The sequence below is a fragment of the Dreissena polymorpha genome, chromosome 9 (genome assembly GCF_020536995.1).
Source record: "Dreissena polymorpha isolate Duluth1 chromosome 9, UMN_Dpol_1.0, whole genome shotgun sequence".
NCBI lineage: Eukaryota > Metazoa > Mollusca > Bivalvia > Myida > Dreissenidae > Dreissena > Dreissena polymorpha.
The window spans coordinates 66,715,032-66,738,148 of record NC_068363.1 but is presented as its reverse complement, the minus strand read 5'-3'; the positions used below and the strand labels follow the sequence as shown (position 1 = coordinate 66,738,148).

General features: G+C 34.6%; 1 protein-coding gene across 1 annotated transcript; it reads left to right on the top strand.

The window, feature by feature from the left end:
• Nucleotides 1-1,039: 1,039 nt before the first annotated feature.
• LOC127846687 (CD5 antigen-like) lies at nt 1,040-8,489 on the top strand. Its single transcript, XM_052378169.1, has 6 exons — nt 1,040-1,198; nt 3,753-3,877; nt 5,210-5,377; nt 6,042-6,081; nt 6,520-6,760; nt 8,239-8,489. Exons 1-6 carry the CDS (start codon nt 1,075-1,077, stop codon nt 8,405-8,407), a joined length of 867 nt encoding a protein of 288 aa, XP_052234129.1. The 5' UTR covers nt 1,040-1,074; the 3' UTR covers nt 8,408-8,489.
• Nucleotides 8,490-23,117: the final 14,628 nt, after the last annotated feature.

Below are 23,117 nucleotides of genomic sequence, written 5' to 3'. Positions count from 1 at the left end.
AAACAGTCATCAACTCAATTATTAAAAGCGCTTGACACTTTATTTGCACATAATTTAATAGACTCGTGGTGACTAGCAAACGCCATTCCGCTGTTCAAAATGGGAATCAAAGACACTCATTTATATAACAGTCACGTCTCCTTAATTAGTTGTGTGGGAAAACTTATCGAACGAGTTATCATTAAATATGTGTATACTAACTTAAGCTATAAAAACTCATCTATACTTATAAGTCCGGCGTTTCTTGGGCATACCAATCGATTTACTGATATAACCAATCAACTATGTTAAGCATTTCAAGACACACAAAGCCATAGCAGTGTCCTTTGTGATCTGCCCACGGCAGTTGATCGAGTTCGGCATTTTTTGGACAAAATGGTATAACCGGGATAATCGATTTGCGGCCCCTAAATTATTAATCCGACAACACCAAAAGGGTGTTTGTTTGTTCCACTTTTTCAAACGACAAAACTGTCAAAGCTTGAGAACCCCAACGTCCTGTTTTATATCATCTGATTTCCTTTGTCTATCTAAACAAAATTGCTGATCGTTCGATAAATACATTGTAATTTACGTTTGTTTTCTTACCACAGTTTTCTTCATGTTACGTAAAATGACGAGAGCTTGATTGAAATACGGACATCATGAAGATTAACAACTGGGACGAACATTGGCTTGTCACTTATAAACCTGACTTAACAAAACGTGGCTTGTTTACTACAGAACTAACCAAAGCCACCCTTACTTATTCATGGGAACACTTCATATTTTGTAATACACCACAAGCATCTAGGTATGGTATTAAAATAGGTATCCGGACGATCGCTCCTACGGACAATGGCTCCTACGCGAAATTTGGCAGGGCGGACAGTCGCTACTACGAGGTTTTGACAGGGCGAACAGTCGCTCCTACATTAATTTGCCAATCCGGACAATCGCTGCTACATTATGTTGACAACCCGGACAGTCGCTCCTACATTATTTTAACTCCACGGCAAAACGTAATTATGAACATTTTCATTCCTACGCAGAACTTCTTTGGCGGAAGCATAATTCCCCAACCAGGGGAATGTGATGCGTCTTAGTATAGAGGTGACCATTGTGTACACACCGGTCTTACTGACCTGTGTACTAACGCGAAAGGAATTGTGGGTGGAATTTCTTTTACGAGTGAAAAGTGAAAGCGAAAGCAGGTTAGGTAAGTGTGCTTCTGATTATCGCTATCAGCCTTAATAAAGATTCAAAATCACATTTAAACATAATTGAATAACATTTCTTTATACAACAATCCGTTTAAGCACACAATAAAAATGATTTTCCTTTCATTATAAACATTTTGATTCCTACGCAGAACTATTTTGGCGGAAGCATAATTCCCCAAACCAGGGGAATGTGATGCGTCTTAGTATAGAGGTGACAATAACGTAGTGACGTCACCATTAACGTATTGACGTCACCATGTATGTATAGAATGCACCGGTCTTACTACGTAGTGACGTCACCATCTATGTATAGAATGAAGAAACGCCGTATGTTAAAGGTTATGAGCAAATAAATTTACAGGCAAAATTGATTATTTTATTGCCATATGTTTGCTTGAATTTCATACACATTTTTAACTTTTACTATCGTTTTTTTACAAAACATTTGTCAAGAATTTCGCATGTACATTTTGTAAAAGGTAAAATATTAGAACATCGGCGAGTAGGAATACGGTTGCCGGATATCAACTAGTTTATTCGACCTTGCTTATTTGGTCAATGTTTGCAATAGAGGCAGGATAAATGAAAATATCTTGATTGACACGCTTAATTATAGTTGCGTTTTCTACACCACGATGTTCATTTTTTTTATAAATATACCAAAACATAGCGATGGGCGTTTATATATATGTTTAGAAAAACTTTTACTCGCTACCAAATACATGCGTTCAACCACGCTTTCGAAATCATTGAATTTTTCGGAGCAAACGACAGCTTTAAATATTAATATTTATATTATGTTTGTGTGTGGGTTATTTGCTCACTCAGAACGCTCGCAGTGTGACAGCGCCTAACATGAACATAGCATAGTTAATTAGACCAGATATCATATTTTAAACTCTTAACTCTCTCTTCAGATGTTCAACTTGACTTTATCAAAGATAAATAAAGATAAAGGATCGATTTAATATTGAAATTATTGTGCCGAGTTTGGTCTATTCATACAGTATTGATACAATACGGAATAGAAAAGTCGAACCGGAGTAGATTACTTAAAAACTTGTTTAACATCGGTAAATACTGATGGTGGGTATTTTGACAATATAATTATATGTTCAAAAAGCGATATGAATAAAAGTGAGGCATAAGTCTACGTTTAAAATTATGTAAAAAGCATTCCGCGGGGAAACGGCAGTTCTACATTAATAAATAATGTATACTACCGCATGGGTGGATTGTGTGCCTAATAGAGCATAACATAGATACAATTAACAAAACAACAATCAAATAATATATAATACAGGCATATGTTGAATGAGCGACCCCTTATTCGTATCGCCTATTTACTACCGCTTATGATAGACAAGTATCGAAATAGAAGCACACACACTCAATGTTCTGTCCAATTGGTTGGAATCAGTAGCTCTTACAGATGTTATTTCAGCCATTGTTTAATCTATGTTTATGAAATATATTTACAATCTTTCTAACACCTTGTTTGTTCGACAATTTTCTGTATACACAACGCTAACTTGATAGTATAATATCTTTTGTAGTTCGACTATGTTTCTAAATTAGTAGTTTCAAAACATATACCCTATGTTAATAGATGTCGATACTGACAAAACGAATACACTAAATTTTGTGTAATGTATTCTTTTCACGCGCCAGGTTATGACATTCATCATTCCATGCTCTTTCTACATATTTGCACTGATTTAGATGGTTTGGTTGTGATCAATTCTGAGGAAATAGTGAGGTAATCCTCGCCATTAAACCCCCACTGCTTTTCACTGACCGTCGGTGATCCAAGTTTTAATAAGTGTTCATGAATGTTTATAGTATGTTGCAAGTGAAAGTGTTAGCTAAAATAAGTATTTGTCTCTTGTAAAGTTTCCGGAGTTACTTGCTACTGAATAATATTTACAAACATTACTGTTACTTTTGCCAATCGAAAACAATCCGAAGTTAACCAATTGCTGTCTCTAGACTCATTAGCTTTTTATTTCGCATCTGCACACAGTTTTTTGCTGTGTTTATTAGTCATTCAAGTTTATACAGGTAGCTAAATGATTTGAGGATGGAGCATAAAACTGCTGTATTTGATAAAGAAACCTAAGCCGAAACAACAGTGTTACGCTGCATTATCAGTTATCCAAGCAATAACAACGCATTTATTTGAGGTCAACCGGAAGTCGCCCATGTGACACTTTTAAAAGTGAAATATACCTGCAAAACGCAATACATTTGTTATGTATTCTTTTACTAACGACAATAAGTTTTTGATCATAAAATAGTGTTTTCATTCGTATTTCGCACACATATATTTATGTGCGATGACTAATTATTCTTGCTATTAACCAGCTGGTTGTTTATGTTTTTGACAGTTTATGTGGTGGACGTTTTGCAAGGGTGCCACTGTAGATGGTCGCATATAAAATGAGGAATTGTACGTCTTTTAACATCTATTATAGAGCAACAGCATAAGGAGTATGTTTTGCCTTCTAGAGATGGTTAATGCACCGAGTATAGTGTCCGTTCTTTTGTTAGTCTGCGTCTCTGGTGCCGTCGGCCAGATGACGACAAGAACCGTGGTAACCAGGAAGTTCAGGTACGAGACGGCGTGCTGGGATCAGCTTTATGGATCACCAGTTTCCGGATGGGATTATTACAAGGTAGGAGAACTTGTCGATGGTCACTTCGCTTTACTAGTAGATCTATGTGTCAGTGCAAGACGAAACAAAATGATCGTATTGTCGCTTTACGGAACTAAGTTTGCTAAAACCATACTCAAATGTATATATATATATTCACACATATGGCCAGTTACGGGGTCTCTGATTTAGAAATAGGTTATGGGGTTCCCACTTTAAATACATGTATCTCCATACCCTTTTTTATCCGATATAAACACGAATTAAGGTATATAGGGGTACCTACTATTATTATTGTATATAAATACGTCATTTATTTAACGTCTTATACAAGGAAATATATAGCGAACTTATTTGCGAGGTATATACAATTTCAATTTCAGACCTGATTGTGGTTTTCGATTTAAGACCTTATTGTGAGATTTGATTGCATTACCTCCCCTACACCCCCCTCATAGTAATTAAAGGAGCCTAGATTGCGGGGTTGTATATAGACCCCGTTTTTTATATTGACCTCGTAAGTACAGTCTGAAAACTACAGAGACCGCGTAACTGGCACTATGTATTGGTATATATATATATATATATATATATATATATATATATATATATATATATATATATATATATACAAAAAAACACAAATAGGGCTTTCATGCACATAAATACTTTATATATTATATATATAATATATATATATATATAAAGTATATTCATTTATTCTGAATGTCTCATTGTGTTTTTTGCGGTCTGATGAGATTAAAATAATACCCATTTGTTCACTCCCTACGCTGGAATTGAACTTTTTATCTTCCAAACATTATATTAAAGGGGCCTTTTCACGCTTTGGTATATTGACAAAAATAAAAAAAATGTTTCAGAATCGCAATTATTTGTTGTAGTTATGATATTTGTAAGGAAACAGTAATACATAACATCGTGTGACGATTTAAAACCCTGAAAATTATAAAGATTTGTAACGCGAAACGATCGAATAATACGTAGAAGTCTGTTGTCGTTATATTTTGTGATACTTCTGGGATTGCTTATATAAAGTATAAAATACATCACTCATTGTATGAGCACGGATGGCCGAGTGGCCTTAGCGATTGACTTTTTTCTCCAGGGGTCAGTGGTTCGAGTCCGGTTGAGAGTTACTTTTTTTTGCTTTCTTTAATTTTATTCTTGTTTTTTTGTTTTACTGGAGCTTTTAAGATCCAATGTTTACAATTATCAATATAAAGCATTTAATGACACACTTCATTACATGCCAAAATCTGTGAAAAGGCCCCTTTAATTACAAACTGCGATATTTTCTCTCTTTCGTGTGCTTAAAAATAATATAAATTCCAGATAACAAGCAAAGAGAAATGCCAGATGAAATGCGTAGACGCTGGGCCCACGTGCGTGGCGTTCTTGTGGCGCCAGACGGCGTCCTGGTGTCGTCTGAACCAAGTTAAGTTCGCGAACAGAACGCTGGACTGCGCTAACTGGGACCACGTGGTGTACGCGGAGGAGACGGTAAATCGACGTCAATATTCACTAAGCCTGACATCATCGCCAGTCATCGAAACTATCCAAAATACCCCTAAACTGTTTAAAGGCGTCTGTGTACAATTTAAAAACAACAACAAGACAATTACAGAAAACATAAGCAATACGTGTCATACTTTCTGCGAGAAATTATTTTCACGTAAGAACAATTACAATGCATAATATATATGTTTTGAAAAATGCAAACAGCGGATATTATTGAAGATAATTTATTCTTTTTTTTAAATGAAATGAAAAAAGTTCAGATTTTCAAACCGAAGAGAATAATTGCATTTCAAAATGTTCTTATGAGCGTAGAATTAAAGAAGTGAAACGACTTTCTCATCGTTAATAGCAATTTAAACAGCACGTTGTGAACAAATCATGAACAGTAGCGAATGTAAATATTGTCATATATTTATAAAATTTGATACAGTTTTCCAAAAAAGAGTCGAGTTCGGTTGTTAACAAACATACACAATCATTACAACGTAGAAATAATATAATTTCTTAAAGATAAAGAATTGGTAGGACTGTTCTACTAAAACCACTATGGTTATAACTATTAATAAGGAAGAGCATTAATAATTTCGCTAGAATGTTAATTTTTTTACTCCCATACCATCCTAAATTGAGAACATGTGTGTTTCAGACCGAAGACACGCTGCACTTTGCGAAACCTTTATTATTATGTAAGTAAAAGAGTTTTCGTATTTTTTTTAACAATCACATTTGGCCAAACTTTGTTCTTATTAGTGTGCAGGCATTGCAAGAGAGACCTTTGATTGAACGATGTCAGAAAAATCTGTAATTAAGAAATAAAGATACATTATTATATGATGTACGTGACAGTATACAACAGTTAGGAGTTAGAATTTTGAGACAATAAGAAATAGCTCTCTGCGATAATCGCTTTGTTAAAACTAAGACGTTAATGTGTATTCATTGTTTTGTGTACAAGCGGACGTCAGTATATGTATGACAATTTCTAAAATGCGTAGTACGTTAAATAGGCCAAACGACGGCGTGCTGACCTTATAATTCATGTATTTCTATGTTGAATAAATACTACATTTAAAATGTATTAATCCCATACAGTTATACGGTAACTTACAATATACGCTCCACAGACATTGTCTGCATCGGCGCCTGTACCAACGCGGTAACCAAGCCTGATGGGACGTCGTGGCGTCTGTGTGACGGTGGCGGGGCTGGGGTGTGTCACCCCAAAATGGGGCGCATCGAGGTCAACATCGGGGGTACATGGGGAACGGTGTGTGACGATAGCTGGGGCAACTACGACTATGGTAACGGATATGGGTATCAAATGACCCTTAATCTGGACGTAACTTGCAGAATGTTTGGTTACAGGTAATCGTCCGTGTCCGACGTTTGCGCACAGTATAACAATTTCTATGCCCCCGAAGGAGGGCATATATTGATCGGACTGTCCGTCCGTCTGTCCTTCTGTCCGTTCGTCCGTCCGTCCGTCCTTCCGTCACACTTTGCGTTTAGGTTTCGAAAATTGCTCATAACTGCTATGTCCCTTGACATATAACCTTAATATTTGGTATGCATGTGTATATGGACAAGACCTTCCCATACGCACAAAATGTTTGACCCCTGTGACCTTCACGTTGAACTTAGGGTCCGCGTTAAGGTTTCGAAATCTGCGTTTAGATTTCGAAAATTGCTCATAAGTTCTATGTCCCTTGACATATAACCTTCATATTTGGTATGCATGTGTATATGGACAAGGCCTTTCCATACGCACACTAATTTTTACCCCTGTGACCTTCACGTTGAACTTAGGGTTCCGCGTTAAGGTTTCTAAATCAGCGTTTAGGTTTTTAAAAATGCTCATAACTTTTATGTCCATTGACATATATCCTTCATATTTGCTATGCATTTGTATATGGACAAGGCCTTTCCATACGCACAAAAAATTGTACCCCTGCGACCTTTACCTTGAACTTAGGGTCCGCGTTTACGTTTCGGATTATGCGTTTAGGTTTCTAAAATTGCTCATAACTTCTATGTCCATTTACATATAACCTTGATATTTGGTATGCATGTGTATATGGACAAGGCCTTACATACGCACAAAATGTTTGACCCCTGTGACGTTGACGCTGAACTTATGGTCCTCGGTTAGGTTTTCAAATCTGCTTTTATTATCGAAAAATGTTCATAACCTCTATGTCCCTTGACATATAACCTTCATATTTGGTATGCATGTGTATATGGACAAGGCCTTTCCATACGCACACAAAATTGTACCCCTGCGATCTTTACCTTGAACTTGGGGTCCGCGTTAAGGTTTTAAAATCTGCGTTCAGGTTTTGAAAAATGCTCAAAACTTCTATGTCTCTTGAGATATAACCTCCATATTTGGTATGCATGTGTATATGGACAAGGCCTTTCCATACGCACACACATTTTGACCCCTGTGACTTTGACTTTGAACTTAGGGTCCGCGTTAAGGTTTCGAAATCTGCGTTTAGGTTTCGAAAAAAGCTCATAACTTCTATCAAGCATTTATAGGGGGCATAAGTCATCCTATGGTGACAGCTCTTGTTATTAAACTAATAAGTGTTTCCAGTAAAAATGAAGTTATGAAGCAAACAATAGAATAACTAAGGAAATTATAATGCATTTAAAGCCATTGATATATATGTCTTGTTTGATTGGTATACACTGCTCGTTGTGTTTATATTTTAATTATTAATACATTCAATATCAACACGAAAATGAAGACAATATATACCATTTAATTTGCAATTCTTATAGTCTTATATAAACATGTTTATCGACGTTTTTATTGACCTAACATTATCATAATTTCATAGCGGAAGTACCGGGGTGACCAGGGACATGGCATATTTCGGGATGGGCGCTGGTCCAATACTGATGGATGACGTCCTCTGCGCGGGCTCCGAGATTACATTGACCCAGTGTAGCTACACCAGTTTACACAACTGCGTTCACGAAGAGGATCAGGGTGTGGAATGCCTTTAATTGAAACATTTCCTCCCTCATGTTGGCAATTCTTTGTTATCGGACATGTTTAACCGAAGTTTGGTGTAAATGTTAAAGCATTTATGGTGTTGTTTTATTGTTAGTTATTTCTTATTTTATTTGGTTTTAAACTTTTTTATTTTTCGTTTTTAAGCTCATATGAGCACGAAATTCTCGTGGGAAATTATTGTTGTCACTATACGTCCGGTGTTAATCGTCTTTTTCGTGCGTCGTGTGCCGTGCATAGCTCGTCGTCAACTTTACGCTCGAAACAAATCTAGATGCCTAACTTTTTTAGTCCAATCTTGATGCGTGTTGGCCAGACTAAAATCTTGGCAAAGGTCAAATCTAGATTATCAGGTCAAGTAATAGAACAACTTTTTACCACTCTAGAAGCCACAATTTTGACTCAATCGTGGTGCACCTTGGTCGGAATATTAAAAGTGGCAATCTTTAAGTATAGTTTTAATCAGGATCACGTGCGTCAAAATAACAAACAATTTATGATGTCAAGTCTTAGAAAAACTTAGTAACCACCTTAGAGCCCACATTTTTACCAAAAGTTTTGCGTAAATATGGACGAAACTTTGTCAGAATGTTGATTTTGACACGATTAAGGCCGATTTTGAATCTAGATCAGATGTGTCCAATGGAAAAGGTCACAGGGTCAAAAAGGTCCGTGTAACTACACTAGAAGCAGCCCTCAAGGCTCATTTTAATGACAATAGTGAAATGGTGATCTTGACAAATAAAATGACCATGGTTAAATCAGCGGTGATCAAAGACAAGATTATCATGTTATGATCAATTAACTCAGGTTAGTGATTGAGGGCAATACTGGCACTCTTGTATGTACTTTTAATTTATGATATACTAGTTTTGTGAGCAGGCAATATGTACGAAAAGTGATAATAATCTGCTGTAATTATGTCCAACGACGACAAGTAACTTACAAAGCTATATAAATTAATATTTTCTTTTTTGGTTCATAGACCAACATATATTCCAATCCGTCTCAAAACAGTTAGGTCCAAACTTTAAACGGTCACAAAACCATTTGGTTTCCCCTCAAGTTTGATCGAAACAATATTTTTTGCTAATGCGTGCCATCATGATTTGGTTAAAAAAATAAAAGACGCCCTTTATCCACACGTCATCTAATTTTATAAAGTTCAGCGTGCAAAACAACCCTTGCGGAAGAATGGCATAATTTCTAAAGGAGCATTATTTCTTGTGTGTGCACAAGAAATCATATTTTAATGCAACATTGTTATAATTGTGTTTGATTTAAACTCTACAAACTTTGTTTTAATACAGATATGTCCAATAAAATTGTTGATTACCATTTTAAATCAAATTTAAAGCGAGAATGCACGATTTTAATATGTGTTAATTTGTAATATATTGATAAAAATATGTTACATTAACACAAAATAGACAAGAAAAAGTATACATTGAAGACGAATTTCATTAAATGCAGCAAAGACAAATCAGCGCCCCGAGCCGATTGTGACGAAGATATTTCGTACATATTTTCCTACAATCACCAAAGCATTAGTCTTGTTATAAGGATCGGAGTTAGTGTTCGTGTGTCGTATGAATAGATATCGTTGCAGGAAATTAAAATGATCCGTAAAACAAAATTTAGATTCACATCGTACATGTATGATATACATGCTGGCGAATTCGACTGTTCAGACATTTTCGATTTCAGAATTAAATACCTGGCTTATTTCGCTTTTTCCGACACATGTTCTTCTTAACTTTTATTTCAATTTATAATAAAATTTATGTATAATAAGTTTTTTTTACACATTTAATATAAATTCATTAATATTTGACAAAATCGTGCATACTCGCTTTAATTATTCATTTAATGGGTGAATATTAAACGTTTTTATATAAAATATATGAATCGTGCTCTGTGAAAAGGGGGTTTAATGCATGTGCGTAAAGTGTCGTCCCAGATTAGCATGTGCAGTCTGCACAGCCTTATCAGGGACGACATTTTCCGCCTTAACTTGATTTTTAATAAAAATAGAGACTTTCTTGAAACGGAACATAAAAGCGGAAAGTCTCGTCCCTGATTAGCCTGTGCAGACTGAACATTATGTTTTGGTATCGCATATCCAGCCTCACGATATTCATATAAGGACAATTAAACCCTGATTTTCAACATACCACTTTCGAAGTTGACAGAAATATCATCAAATTAGATCAAATGTTCCTTGCAAGTTTTGATAAAGATTGAGCAAACGTGGCTTATGAAGAGTTCACACGGCTTCAATATATTGGCGTAAGGAAAACTTCCCCACTCTTTATGGCCACGTATGTCACCTTAGAGGAACCATTTACAAAAGTGACCGATGTGTCATTAAAACATATATTCGGAGCAAGTTTCGTGAAGATTGGAAAACAGTGACTTCTGAGATGTTCACAAGTTTTTACTTTCGCAAAGATAATGACCAGGTGGAGCAGACAGGAATTTACACCAAGAAATTTCTGAAACATTTATTTCAAAAGTAAATAGCAAGACTGCTTGAAAGTGCACGTGTCAGCTCATAATACATTATAAACTACAATCAAATGTAAGCTTAAATTGACACACCCGCACACACACGCACACACACACAATGGAGAATGAGAAAATATTCATATATACAGGCTGTCATCTACCGCGTACTCGGCCGCTTCGCGCACATGTGGCTTTGAAACATAGATACCAGGAAAAAATCTGTCATGCGAGTTATAGTGTAATGCTCTGATGAGAGTTATACTGTGAAGATAACCTTATGGCGGTTTTGCAATCGAGCTTATGTCAATTATGTTATGACCATCTATATAATAAACGAAACTACGAGTGGTTTATTCGCTAATCTGTAAACGACATTCGAAATTTGAAATAGAACTGCAATGCTGTTCTTGAAATTGAACAATACGATATTGACAACCCAATATCACGGCCGTTAATCACGCGCGCCACCTCTTTTTTGAGATGCATTAATCAATGAGCCAATGCTACTTCCGAGTTGGTGCCCGGATGTTTTGACATCGAACGTATAATTTTACAGGGTGATTTAGTTTTATGTTTCATGGTAATGTGTAGTAGGCACGTTCTTTAACTTGTTTAGGACAATGTCTTAGATGGCGTTTCAAGAATCCTTAGGCACTGGAGGCCTTTGCTGTGATATTGTCAATGTGCAGGCTAAATTTCAGTTTCTCGTTGAGTTCAACTTCTAAGTAGGGGTAGTTTTAAACAATTTCAAGAGACTTTCCTTAAATTATATAGTCATATTTAAAGATGTTTGTCTTTGTACTTATATTCATAATTGCACATTTGTAAATGTTGAATTGCATCTGCCAGGTAGTACTCCTCCAATCGCCCAGGGTGTTTAAAACGTTCTGAAGCAAACTGTGATCATCTTGGGGTCTTATCGGTGTATATACGACACAGTCATCGGCAAATAGACGAATGGACGACGATATGTTGGTGGCAATGACGTTTATAAAGAGAAGTAATAATGTTGGTCTTAGAACGGTTCCCTGCGGTACACCTGAAGTTACCCGGGTTAGGTTAGAAGATTCGCCATCTATGACAACTTGTTGTAATCGGTCATTTAAAAAGTTACTCACCCAGGACAAGGTGTTGTTACGTATGCCGTAGAAAGACGTTTTTCGGCTAGTCTACGATGTCGAACGCTTAGGCAAAATCGACTATCGCCATATCCACCTGGAGACCTTGGTTCATATATCTGGAAATTTCGTCGGTTGTCAGTAGTAATTGCGACTCGCACGATCTTTGAGCACGGAACCCATGTTGATTTTCAAGAAGTATGTTATTACCATCTAGATGTTTCATTATTTGAGAGACTGCTATGTGTTCAAGCATTTTTGAGACAACTGCAGTCTGGCTAACAGGTCTGTAATTTGACGGTTTTGTTAGGTCGCCTTTCTTAAAGATTGGTAGTTTGGTACTATATTGGCCTGCTTCCAGTCTTTTAGTATATCATGAGTATCTAGTGATTGTTGGTATAGGTTCTGTAGGATTGGTGTTATCTCTTCCGACGTTTCTTTCAGCGCTACGACTGGCATTTTATCTGGACCACTTGCTTTTTTTTCGTTCAGCCGTTTGATGCTGTTTGACATTCCTTGGGCTGTAACTTGGATAGCTGGCATGGTTGGGTGTGGTGAACAACCTTTCTTTGTTATCAAGGTCTTCTTTAGTGAATACAGAGCATAATTGTTCGTTGAGTATCTCGGCTTTTCTTTCGCGCTTTCACCAATACGTCCGTTGTTTTTTAAAGTGCCTATGCTCATAGTGGCCTGTTTCCTGGACTTGATGTACTTATAAGAGTTTTTACCAGCTCAGTCCTTTTCTGGGTCTATCAGTTTACTGATGTTATTATAGTAAGATATGTGTAAATCGTTTCCAACAGTTTTTCTGTATTTAAGAAATGTTTCTTTGTCTTGGTCGCTTTTCAAACCCTGGTCCTATTGTACAGTTTATGTTTTTTATACGTATCATGCATTTTAATTTATGTGTCATCCATGGTATGTCTGGTTTACCTTTTAGTACTTTTTTGGAATGTTTTTTTCCATGGAAGAATATGCATCTTTAAAGTAAGTCAAATTTTCTTCTACTTTTTTTGTTGAAGCCGATTGAAGATAAGTGGCACCAAAATCTAACATATCTTTCCGTATTTTAATCCAATCTGCTTCTTTGTAATTGAAGACGGTTCTTGGGGCTTTCTTGCTAATAATTTGCAGTAATTTTCTGGTAACAACTGATAGAAAATCATGATCACTCAGTCCAAACGACGGGAGGGGGGGGGCAGGTAATATGGCATTGAATTAAGGTCGGATGACTTATTAATAATATGTTTAGTATCCTTCCTTGTCGGGTTGGTAGAGTGTTGATCTGCTTAAGTGAATTGTTAGAGCTTATCTGGATTAGTTTAGCACACTGAGCCTTGTCTCTTGCTCCAACGCAAGTACCACCTACCTCCCAAGAGAGTGTCATAACGCACGGGTCGAGATGTGTGTGCACTTTTTATCATCCTACTTATTTTATAGAGATAACTTAGACAAAATAATAACAACATGGCCCTTTTTCGACGTTCTGAAAGCATAGAAGTATACTGAAAATGGTAATGAGAAATGAATATGAAGACAATTTGCAAACACCATCATATACAATGAATATTGTTTGAACATCGAATACCTATCATACTAAGAAAAATAATTTCATGATGGAAATTCCCTGAACAAAACTTTTGAGCACGGATGGCCGAGTGGTCTAAACGATAGACTTTTATTCCAGGGGTCAGTGGTTCTAGCCCAGTTTAGGGTAACTTTTTTGTTTCTTTAATTTTATTCTTGTTTTGTGAATGGAGCTTTTAAGATTCAATGTTTACACTTATCAATATTAAGCATTTATTGACAAAGTGTGAAAAGGTCCCTTTTAGACGTTTACTAAAAAAAATGCCACAATAGCCCTCAGTAATGACACATAACAAATCTTTGAACAAAAATGGAATCGGATTTAATTCTCATAATGTTTGTACAATTATATACATTTTCACTCTAATGTTAGTTTATCTTTCTAAAATATTTTTGTATTTTTTTTTAATCTTATAAGATCATTGTGAATATGCAACAAAACACACAAGTCCATTATGCTTTCTTCCCACTTTTAACAACTCATCATTTTTCATAACTTTTCTTCTATTGTTCTTTTCTTTTCTCCTTTAAAAAAACACCTATCACAAACAACCAAAGAAAAAACATATTAACCCAGTTTTTTTTAATCTTAAGGAAACCAAAAAATTATATATATTAGCATATCTTGTATAACATGTCTGAACAGTATTGCTTTGTACAATCACTTTGTTGTAAGATCATATACATGTAAACATTGTATGTATTATATTGAATAAAAAAAATAAAAAATAAAAATGCCACAAGGTAAAAATGTAGAACTCATTGGTTGTTTATTTGATTTAAAAGTGATTTTGTTTATTTGCCTTTTCGGCGAGGTAACTTTGAAGTTATTATCACTTTTATCTTTTCTTTTTTCAAATCATTAATAGAAAAGATCACTTACGCTTCATTTTGGAAAAACAGGGATTAATGCATATGCATTAATTTTCATCAGAGATTAATTTACCAGAGATTCTCTTCAAACGAAAAACACTATTAAATCAGAAAGTGAAGTCCTTGATTAGCTTGTGTGCACCGCACAGGCTAATCAGTGTGCAAGGCTAATCTGGGACCCCACTTATTTGACATGCATTAAGCGCCGTTTTCCCTGAACGCAGCCAATATATACAGATTTCAATGAAAAACTGGCCAAGCTGTTAAAGACTTTTGATTAAATACACGCACTCAATGTCTGCAGTGTACCAGTGGTGATGTATAAACAGGCTAATCAGTGTGCACAGGCAGGTGCGGTGGTTATCGTTCTTATAGTAGTTAAGAGCAGACCGACTTGCAACGCGTAGTACTTACCTTAGTTGCTCGCAAGCTAACAACTAAAAAGTGAATTTAGCACCCACGACTGCTCCATTGGTTGTTGTTGGTCCAGGTACTACTTAAAAGCACCATAGGTACGGAAATACGCTTACAAGCATCCGGCAATACCCTATGGTACTTTTTTGTATATGTTCCGTACCCATGGTACTTATGAGTATACTAAAGAGTACCCTGGGTACTTTTAATTAGAAACTTAGCTGACAATGACCAAACGTGGAAGCTCAATTGTCAGTTCAGGTTCTTCTTTAAAGTAGCCCTGGTACTCTTAAGTATACAATGTTAAAAGTATACCGATTCATCTAAAGCATTTAATAGTATTTCAATCATAAAGTATTCATATAACCACTATAGATGTATACCCTTACCACTTCGTAACTACTGACAATCTAATTTAATGCAAATAAGTATGGTGGGAATACATGACAATAAAATAAAAGCCCTGCCATACGTAACAAATAAAGCATACTAACTTTTTAACAGTAATCCCACCCATATTTGGCTTCCAAATTACTTATACTGTATATGTTAGGCTACCTCTGTATAATATGATATTTTATATCCCCTTCATCTTTACTTATATATGTTAGGCTACCTCTGTATTATATGATATTTGATATCTCCTTCATCTATTGATATCTAAATTACACATACAAGTACACTTATATAGCGCAAAAATTAATTGACAATATGCAATTACGCTGTACACAGTTCTATAATTAAACAAGCTTAATTGTCATACAATATGCGAAAAGAATGCGTTTTTAGTTGATTTCTAACTGAAATTTGCTATGGGTGTAGTTTATGTCTCTTGGAAAGGCATTCCGCTACTTGGGTCCAATTATCTGTACTGCTATTAATATTTCAGCTATCTTTGTTAACAGCTATTGTGATGTTGAAGTGATAATCACATCCATTGATCTTAGTCTGTATCGACCATCACCAGTTGTGAACAGCTCTCAAATGTAAATAGGAGCCGTTCCACATTTAGGTCTTTCTACCAGAGTACATTAGGGGTTGCTTGGCCATCGTGCACTTGTCAATTTCATAATATTATATCTTCGGCGAATATCGGACTGCCTGGGTAAGCCTGACCTATTTTAGCTCAACATTATTTTTTTTTCATCTGAAAAGTTACAAGGGCAGATCTATCGGAATATATTCACTTCGGCACCAGCTTACTTCGGCACCCTAAAAAGTGTCATTTCGGAACTCGGGTTTGACCAGTTCATTGTCAGATTAGATTTTTTTTTGTAAAATCAATGTGAGTATAATTATATAATAGTTTACATTACGTGTTTCTACTATAATGATCAACGTAATTTTGCCGACATTTTTTGTATCTTTATTTTTCAAGACGATTTCGCTTGTGTGTGTGTGTATATTTTTACTTTAAAAATATGTTGCCAAATGTTAAAATTTTGAACGGATTCTTTCTTTTTCCATTCGTAATTGAAGCTTCTGCTAGATTTCCAATATGAAAGTCATATTCATATTCATGTATAAGTAATTTGTGATTTGTTTTTATGCATCAAAAATGCTGTATTGACTTGAAATTAAAAGTTTGAAATGTTTGTTGGTATGCAATTTACATTTGTATTCTTTTTGTTTCAAATTAATGTATAAATATTTTAACACATACTGTGTAAAATGTTGAGTGTGTTTTGTTGCATTGTCTGTCTTTTTGAACTATAACTGCTTGCGGCATAATAGTCTCGCTTAGTTAAATAAAGGAACATTTTAGTATATCACTCTAACTAGAACAATAAAACAACAATTTCGACGTGTTTGCCTTATTTTTATGTTCCTAATTAATATATCAAGAATATATATTACCGGGTAATTACTTAGGTTAAACAAGAGATGTGTTTGTCAGAAACACAATGCCCTTTTTTTTTAATCAGAGTTTATTTACAGGTCCTACCGGCCTCTTCACGAGGTCTTTGAGGTTCGACCTGACACAATGCCCCCTATTTCGCCTCTTTGAAATAAAATTTAAATATATCATTTGACAGGTTGTGAAATTATCTCCCTTTTAAAGCTTATTACTTCCCTTGGATTGTATTTTTTTACTTTTGACCTTGAAGGATGACCTTGACCTTTCAACACTCAAATTGCGCAGCTTCGTGAGATACACATGCATGCCAAATATCAAGTTGCTATCTTCAATATTGCAACAGTTATGGCCAATGTTTAAATTTTCGGACGGACGGACAGGCTGACTGACTGACGGACAGTTCAACTACAATATGCCACCCTACCGGGGGCATAAAAACGAAGTTGGTGTCGAAGCGTAAGGGTCGATGGCAATACAATACACGGTGTAATATTTTTTAATATATAATATATTAACAATACATTCATTTAAATCATTATTTATTAAAATCTAATGTAATTTTTCTAAACAATTACGATGTGGTTTTCAAAGGTTTATATTTAACTGTTATTCATTTCCATTTCCCATTTTGCGATGAGATTACAATAACGTGTATGTTGAAATATTTTAATTTACCAATAAATGCATTTTATTTATTATAAACTAAGGTACTTAAAAAAAACTTAGTGCAGAAGCGTCTAACTATTGCATGTTGCATGCTCTGGCTGAAATTTGTAAACGTAAAAAGAAAAAGTTGTTTTGCTGTTTTGTTGATTTTCAGAAGGCGTTTGATTCAGTCTGGAGGGTCGGCCTGTGGAGAAAAATATTAAGTAGCTTTTTTGACGGTAGCTTTATATTCTTAAAAACATGTACGACGGTATAAAATCGTTCGTTTTTGTAAACCATACATATTCAGAATATTTTACATGTGCAAAAGGTGTAATCCAAGGTGATAAACTTTCACCTGCCCTATTTTCTCTTAACTTAAATGATGTAGAAAATTGCTTACTTTCTAATAACAATGTAAGTGTTGATATATGTGATCAAATTTTAGATATGTATCTTAGATTAGCTATGATTCTGTATGCTGACGATACTGTATTATTTGCCAACGAAGAAGATGAATTAAATTCAGAACTAGAAACATTTTATCAATATTGTTGCAACTGGAAACTTGAGATAAATTTTGATAAAACTAAGATTATTGTTTTGGGTGATAAATTTAAAAGAAATAGATTTTTCTCAGTCAATGGAAAGCAAATAGAAGTTGTTGACTCTTTTAAATATTTAGGAATAATTTTCACTGAAAATAGACAATTTGCTTCTGCAAAGACACTCATGTGTGAGCAAGCTAAAAAGACAATGTTTAGTTTGAAGAAAACAATAAGAAATCTTTATTACTCTATTGATTGTCAGATTAAAAGGTCTGACGCTAATGTTGTACCTATTTTAACATATGGGTGTGAAGTGTGGGGAAATTTTATGTGCACTTACTAGAAAAAGTCCATACTGATTATTTGAAATACATATAAATGTCAAAACTTCAACTCCGCATGTTATGTTATATGGCGATCTTGGTAGATTTCCAATAGTAACGGAGGTAAAAAAAACACGAGTAATTGGTTTCTGGTATAAAATTATTGTAAATCCTAACAAACTGTTGTATAAATTTATGCATTCTGATAATGTTAATAGAGACTCGGCATACAAGTGGTTAGATTTTGTTAAATTAATCCTGGATGAATGCGGTCTTATAGTTATATCTGGTTCAATCAAATGTTTGATGGTTCCAAAGAGGTCCTGCTACGTCTTGTTGAACAGTCTTTAAATACCAATATAGACAGGTCGTGGCACTCTCAAGTTTACAATTCTTCTAAGGCTTTACAGTACCGTATATATTTAAATGAAAACAAATATGAAACCTATCTAGATATCTTGCCTGGTTTCTATAGGCGACATTTTGTCAATTTTATAATGTGTAAAAATCTTTTGCCAAAAGAAAAATTAAGATGGTCAAATATTTACCGCAATGATCGAAAATTTAAAACTCGCAATTTAAACGAAATCGGTGACGAATACCATTACCTTTTCAAATGCACATCTGTTCATGAGCCACGAAACAAAAATCTTCTTAAGAAATATCGAAAGAACGTAAACTGTGTAAAATTTGACTTACCGGTGAATGAAAAAAATGAAACTGTTCTTTGCAATCTTGGAAAACTAATTACAATTATCTGAAACAGTTTCAAAAATAGCCACCTGGCAAACACCTTGATAAAAATTAAATCAACAAAAGTGCATAACATTATCTTTTATCACAATGTTTGTTGAACCTATTTATTTGTTCAGGTTGTCGCATATGTTTGCACTTTCTCAAACATGACGTTGCCCACAGCCTGGGCATTTATATGTAGATATATTTGTAAACTCATATAACATATGTATGTGCTGGGTACTAATAAACTGTATAAGTGCCGAAAAAATCCAAATTCAAGTGCCGAAATAACTACCGTGTACCGAAGTGACTGAAGTGACCAGGTGCCGAATTAACTGGTATTCGATCTATCCATAGATACAATCGGGAAGACGCAGCGAGACCTCTCAATTAATTCTGAAATACACACAAAAAATACAATTTTCAAAGGATTAATATTTGTAATATTGCATTGCCCTGTTGTTCTCTAAAAGATGTGTTCAAATCATGCCCCAAATGGTAAAATCTGGTTATTCCATGAGGGGTTCAAAATAAATATGTTTCTCTGAAACCACAAGGAATATTGTTCCTCACTATATCCGAGAAATCACGTTTGCGATTATTTTGGTCCTTTTTTATTAATACGGGCAAAAGCCCGCTTTTTCGCGGGCGTTGACCATTCATACATATGGAAATTAAGACCATAAAATTGCATAAGAATACCACATAGGGATGCGTCTCAAAAAAAATTGCTACGCGACATATATTTTCGCGATGCTATTTATGACCTTGATCAAATAAAAAACACTTTGACATATGCTAAATCACATGTAAATACATGCCTCAGGACAAATTATATCAATGACATCATAATTGTGTAGCGAATCGCACTAAATATTCTCGCATTATTTGTTTGCCGTCGCAACCGTTCAAGAATTAAGTCATTACTCAATTATCTCCCCTGAATACTCACCTTCAGTGGGTATAAGCCGAAGACTGGTTCACTACATATAGTGACAGTCTTTACCAATACAATTCACGTGAACATAACCCGTCTTTAATATATTGCCGAATCTCAGATTTCTGTGGAATTTATTTGCTTTGATCTTTTCGATATCTTATTGTTATTATTATCCTGACAAAACACAAACGCTTGTAAAAAAATTATACATTATAGTTGGCATCTCTATTCTTCCAGTATTCTCGCGGTTATTCAATAACGAGACCCTACTGTTTATTTGTCAGAATTTGTGACGCATTTTTCATTCGCTCTCAGAAAGAAGTTTTATGTGTGATCATGAGCAATATTCTGGTAAGTTGTCGTTCTTATCCATCAAAGACACATGTTTTCACAAAATTTAAAGTTATTCCGATCTAACTTTTTAGTCTTTAGCTTTATTTTTTAACGTTTTTACACCTCGTCTGCTCGCACTTTACCGATATCCCGAAAGGTTACATATCACTATAATAAGTTTAGGCCTAACACCACAAAATCCGATACCATTGGATTTTCGTACCACAATCTTACGTAAAAAATCTTTCAGATTCGAAATCAACGAAAAACAAGACATATGAATTGTCTGCATTATTGATCAAATTTTAAGATATTTGTTGATTTTCCGTTTTTAGAAGCTGTTCTGCCAAGGCAAGAGCTGGGCATCATACAAGCCATTCTATCCAGGAAAACTGACAGTTTTGGTTTACAGAAATCAACAAAGGAGGGTTTCCTGAACTATCAAAATTTCCAAGCTATATACACAGTTATTATCTGGGGTGATCTCTATTGGTTCTGTTGGTTTACTTGGATGGAACATGTGTGAACTTTTATAGTGCTTTTTAAAGTCTATATCTGTCTATCTATAAACAAAAAACAGCTATGGTATAATAAGATCAGATGTGCAAACAATGTCAAAGAGTTGTTAAATTAACAATTTGAAGGCAATTATGCTGAAAAAAATGAAAGTTCCCATGCAAATTTAGTCTGTATATCGACAAGTGTCTGCCAATAAATGTCAAACTAGTAATACAAAACTTACCACAAGTATGTAAAAGCACTAAGTACCTGTTGTGATCATTTTTAGTAAGATAGTGTTATTCTAAACAGTAGCAAATAGCTTGTTTAGTAAATGCATAATGCAAGTAATATGATTGCCGTTCTATTGTGTAATTAATAAATTGGTTGTTACTTGTTAAAGCGGGATTATATGATTTTGTCAAATATTATGCTTTTATATAAAATGTGTAAAAAACTTATTATATATACATTTCAATATAAATTAAAATAAAAGTTAAGAAGAACATATGTCGAAAATGCGAAATAAGCCAGATATTTATTTCTGAAATTGAAAACAGCTTTACAGCCGAATTCGCCAGCATGTATACCATACATATACGATGTGAATCTAAATTTAGTTTAACGGTTTATTTGAATTCCTGCAACGATATCTATTCATACGACACACAAACACTAACTCCGATTCTAATACAAAGACGAATGATTCGGTTATTGTAGGAAAATATGTACGTCATAATCGGCTCGATGTGCTAATTTGTCTTTGCTGCTTGTTATGAAATTCTGCTTTAATGTATATTTTTTCTTGCTTATTTTGTGTGATTGTAACATATTTCATCAATATATTACAATTAAACACATATAAAAAATCGTATAATCTCGCTTTAATCCATGATAAATGTTTTATGGCTAGTACAAAACCAGCATTGTTAATTTTGAAAAGGGTAATAAAATAACACCACTTTGTAATTTCATATACGTAAATATTCTTGTACTGTATGTTGATGACAGCGTTTTAGTATTACATATTTTGTAACTATTATTTTATGTGCAAATAAATGATGTGAAGTGTTTTGTATCTTCACACAACACCACATACCTTTTTATATATGTACTGTGTTATGTGTTATTTGAATGTTTAAATAAAAAATATGGATGATATAACATGATGCATTCTAATATTTGCATTCAAATTGTAACAATAGAGCTAAGTGTGTGCAGTTTAGACTGTGATTTAAGAATTGCTACAAAATGGCTAGTTTTTAAGTGGCGACAAAATTTAAACTATTCAACAATAGTTTGCGAAAGAAAATTAGAAACCTGCAAGATACCTGTATTTATTGAATATTTTAATTGCGAAACTAGTGTGTTGTAATGCTGTTACACATAATTGTACATTGATAATAAATAAGACGACAATAAGCGGTGTTAACGTTTCCCAACAGTAGAAATCATTTTTCTGATGAAGTCAGTGGTATACAGACGAAAGTTCCAGGTATGGCTTTCAATACGTAGTGTGTGTTATTTGACAGTCTAAAACTTATTGGATTAAAATAAATCCTGTCAAATTTGTCAATCAAAATTGATTTGAAACATCACATGATTTTGATTATGTTAAATCAGTGAAATGTATGCAACTGCTTTAGCAAGATGTCAAGTTGAATTGAGACATTTGATGAAACAAACTGTTTCCTGGGTAGGACCAGTACTTAGTGTCTATATGACGTACCATTACTTCGAAAGTCCACAAGACCTACTAGGTAGAACGAGAAATGTACTTCGACGTACAATTTTCACCGACCCTTAAGTTTTAGCCAATCAGAAGAAACCTTACATCTGTTGCTTTTAGAGATATTTGACATTGAACATTATTATTATTATTATTTATACCAAATTATGCGACTATCGACCGCTTACTCATAGATATTGTGCGTATTTATTAAACATTATTATTATTATAATTTATACCAAATTATGCGACTATCGACCGCTTACTCGTAGATATTGTGCGTATTTATTTAACATTATTATTATTATAATTTATACCAAATTATGCGACTATCGACCGCTAACTCATAGATATTGTGCGTATTTATTGACCTGGCGTGGCGGAATTAACCTCTGACTTATGCAAGTTATGGTTGTCACAAAATACGACCAACGGGGAGGTTATTATACATTATTTATCCCGTTAATGTTTGATAACTGTTTGGTTACCGTTGGGAATTTCCTACACAGTAATGCGCTGGACGGTCGTGATACTCCGCCCCGCATGATCAATGAATACTCACAATATGCTGAATAATTTTAATTTTAAAAA

Bases quoted from the DNA above. Each gene is read 5' to 3' on its own strand.
- LOC127846687 (XM_052378169.1), top strand. From the start codon at position 1,075: ATGCGTCTTAGTATAGAGGTGACCATTGTGTACACACCGGTCTTACTG. The intron at 1,199-3,752 runs GTAAGTGTGCTT...TTCTTTTGTTAG, and splicing joins TGAAAGCGAAAGCAGGTTAG to TCTGCGTCTCTGGTGCCGTC. The intron at 5,378-6,041 runs GTAAATCGACGT...TGTGTGTTTCAG, and splicing joins TGGTGTACGCGGAGGAGACG to ACCGAAGACACGCTGCACTT.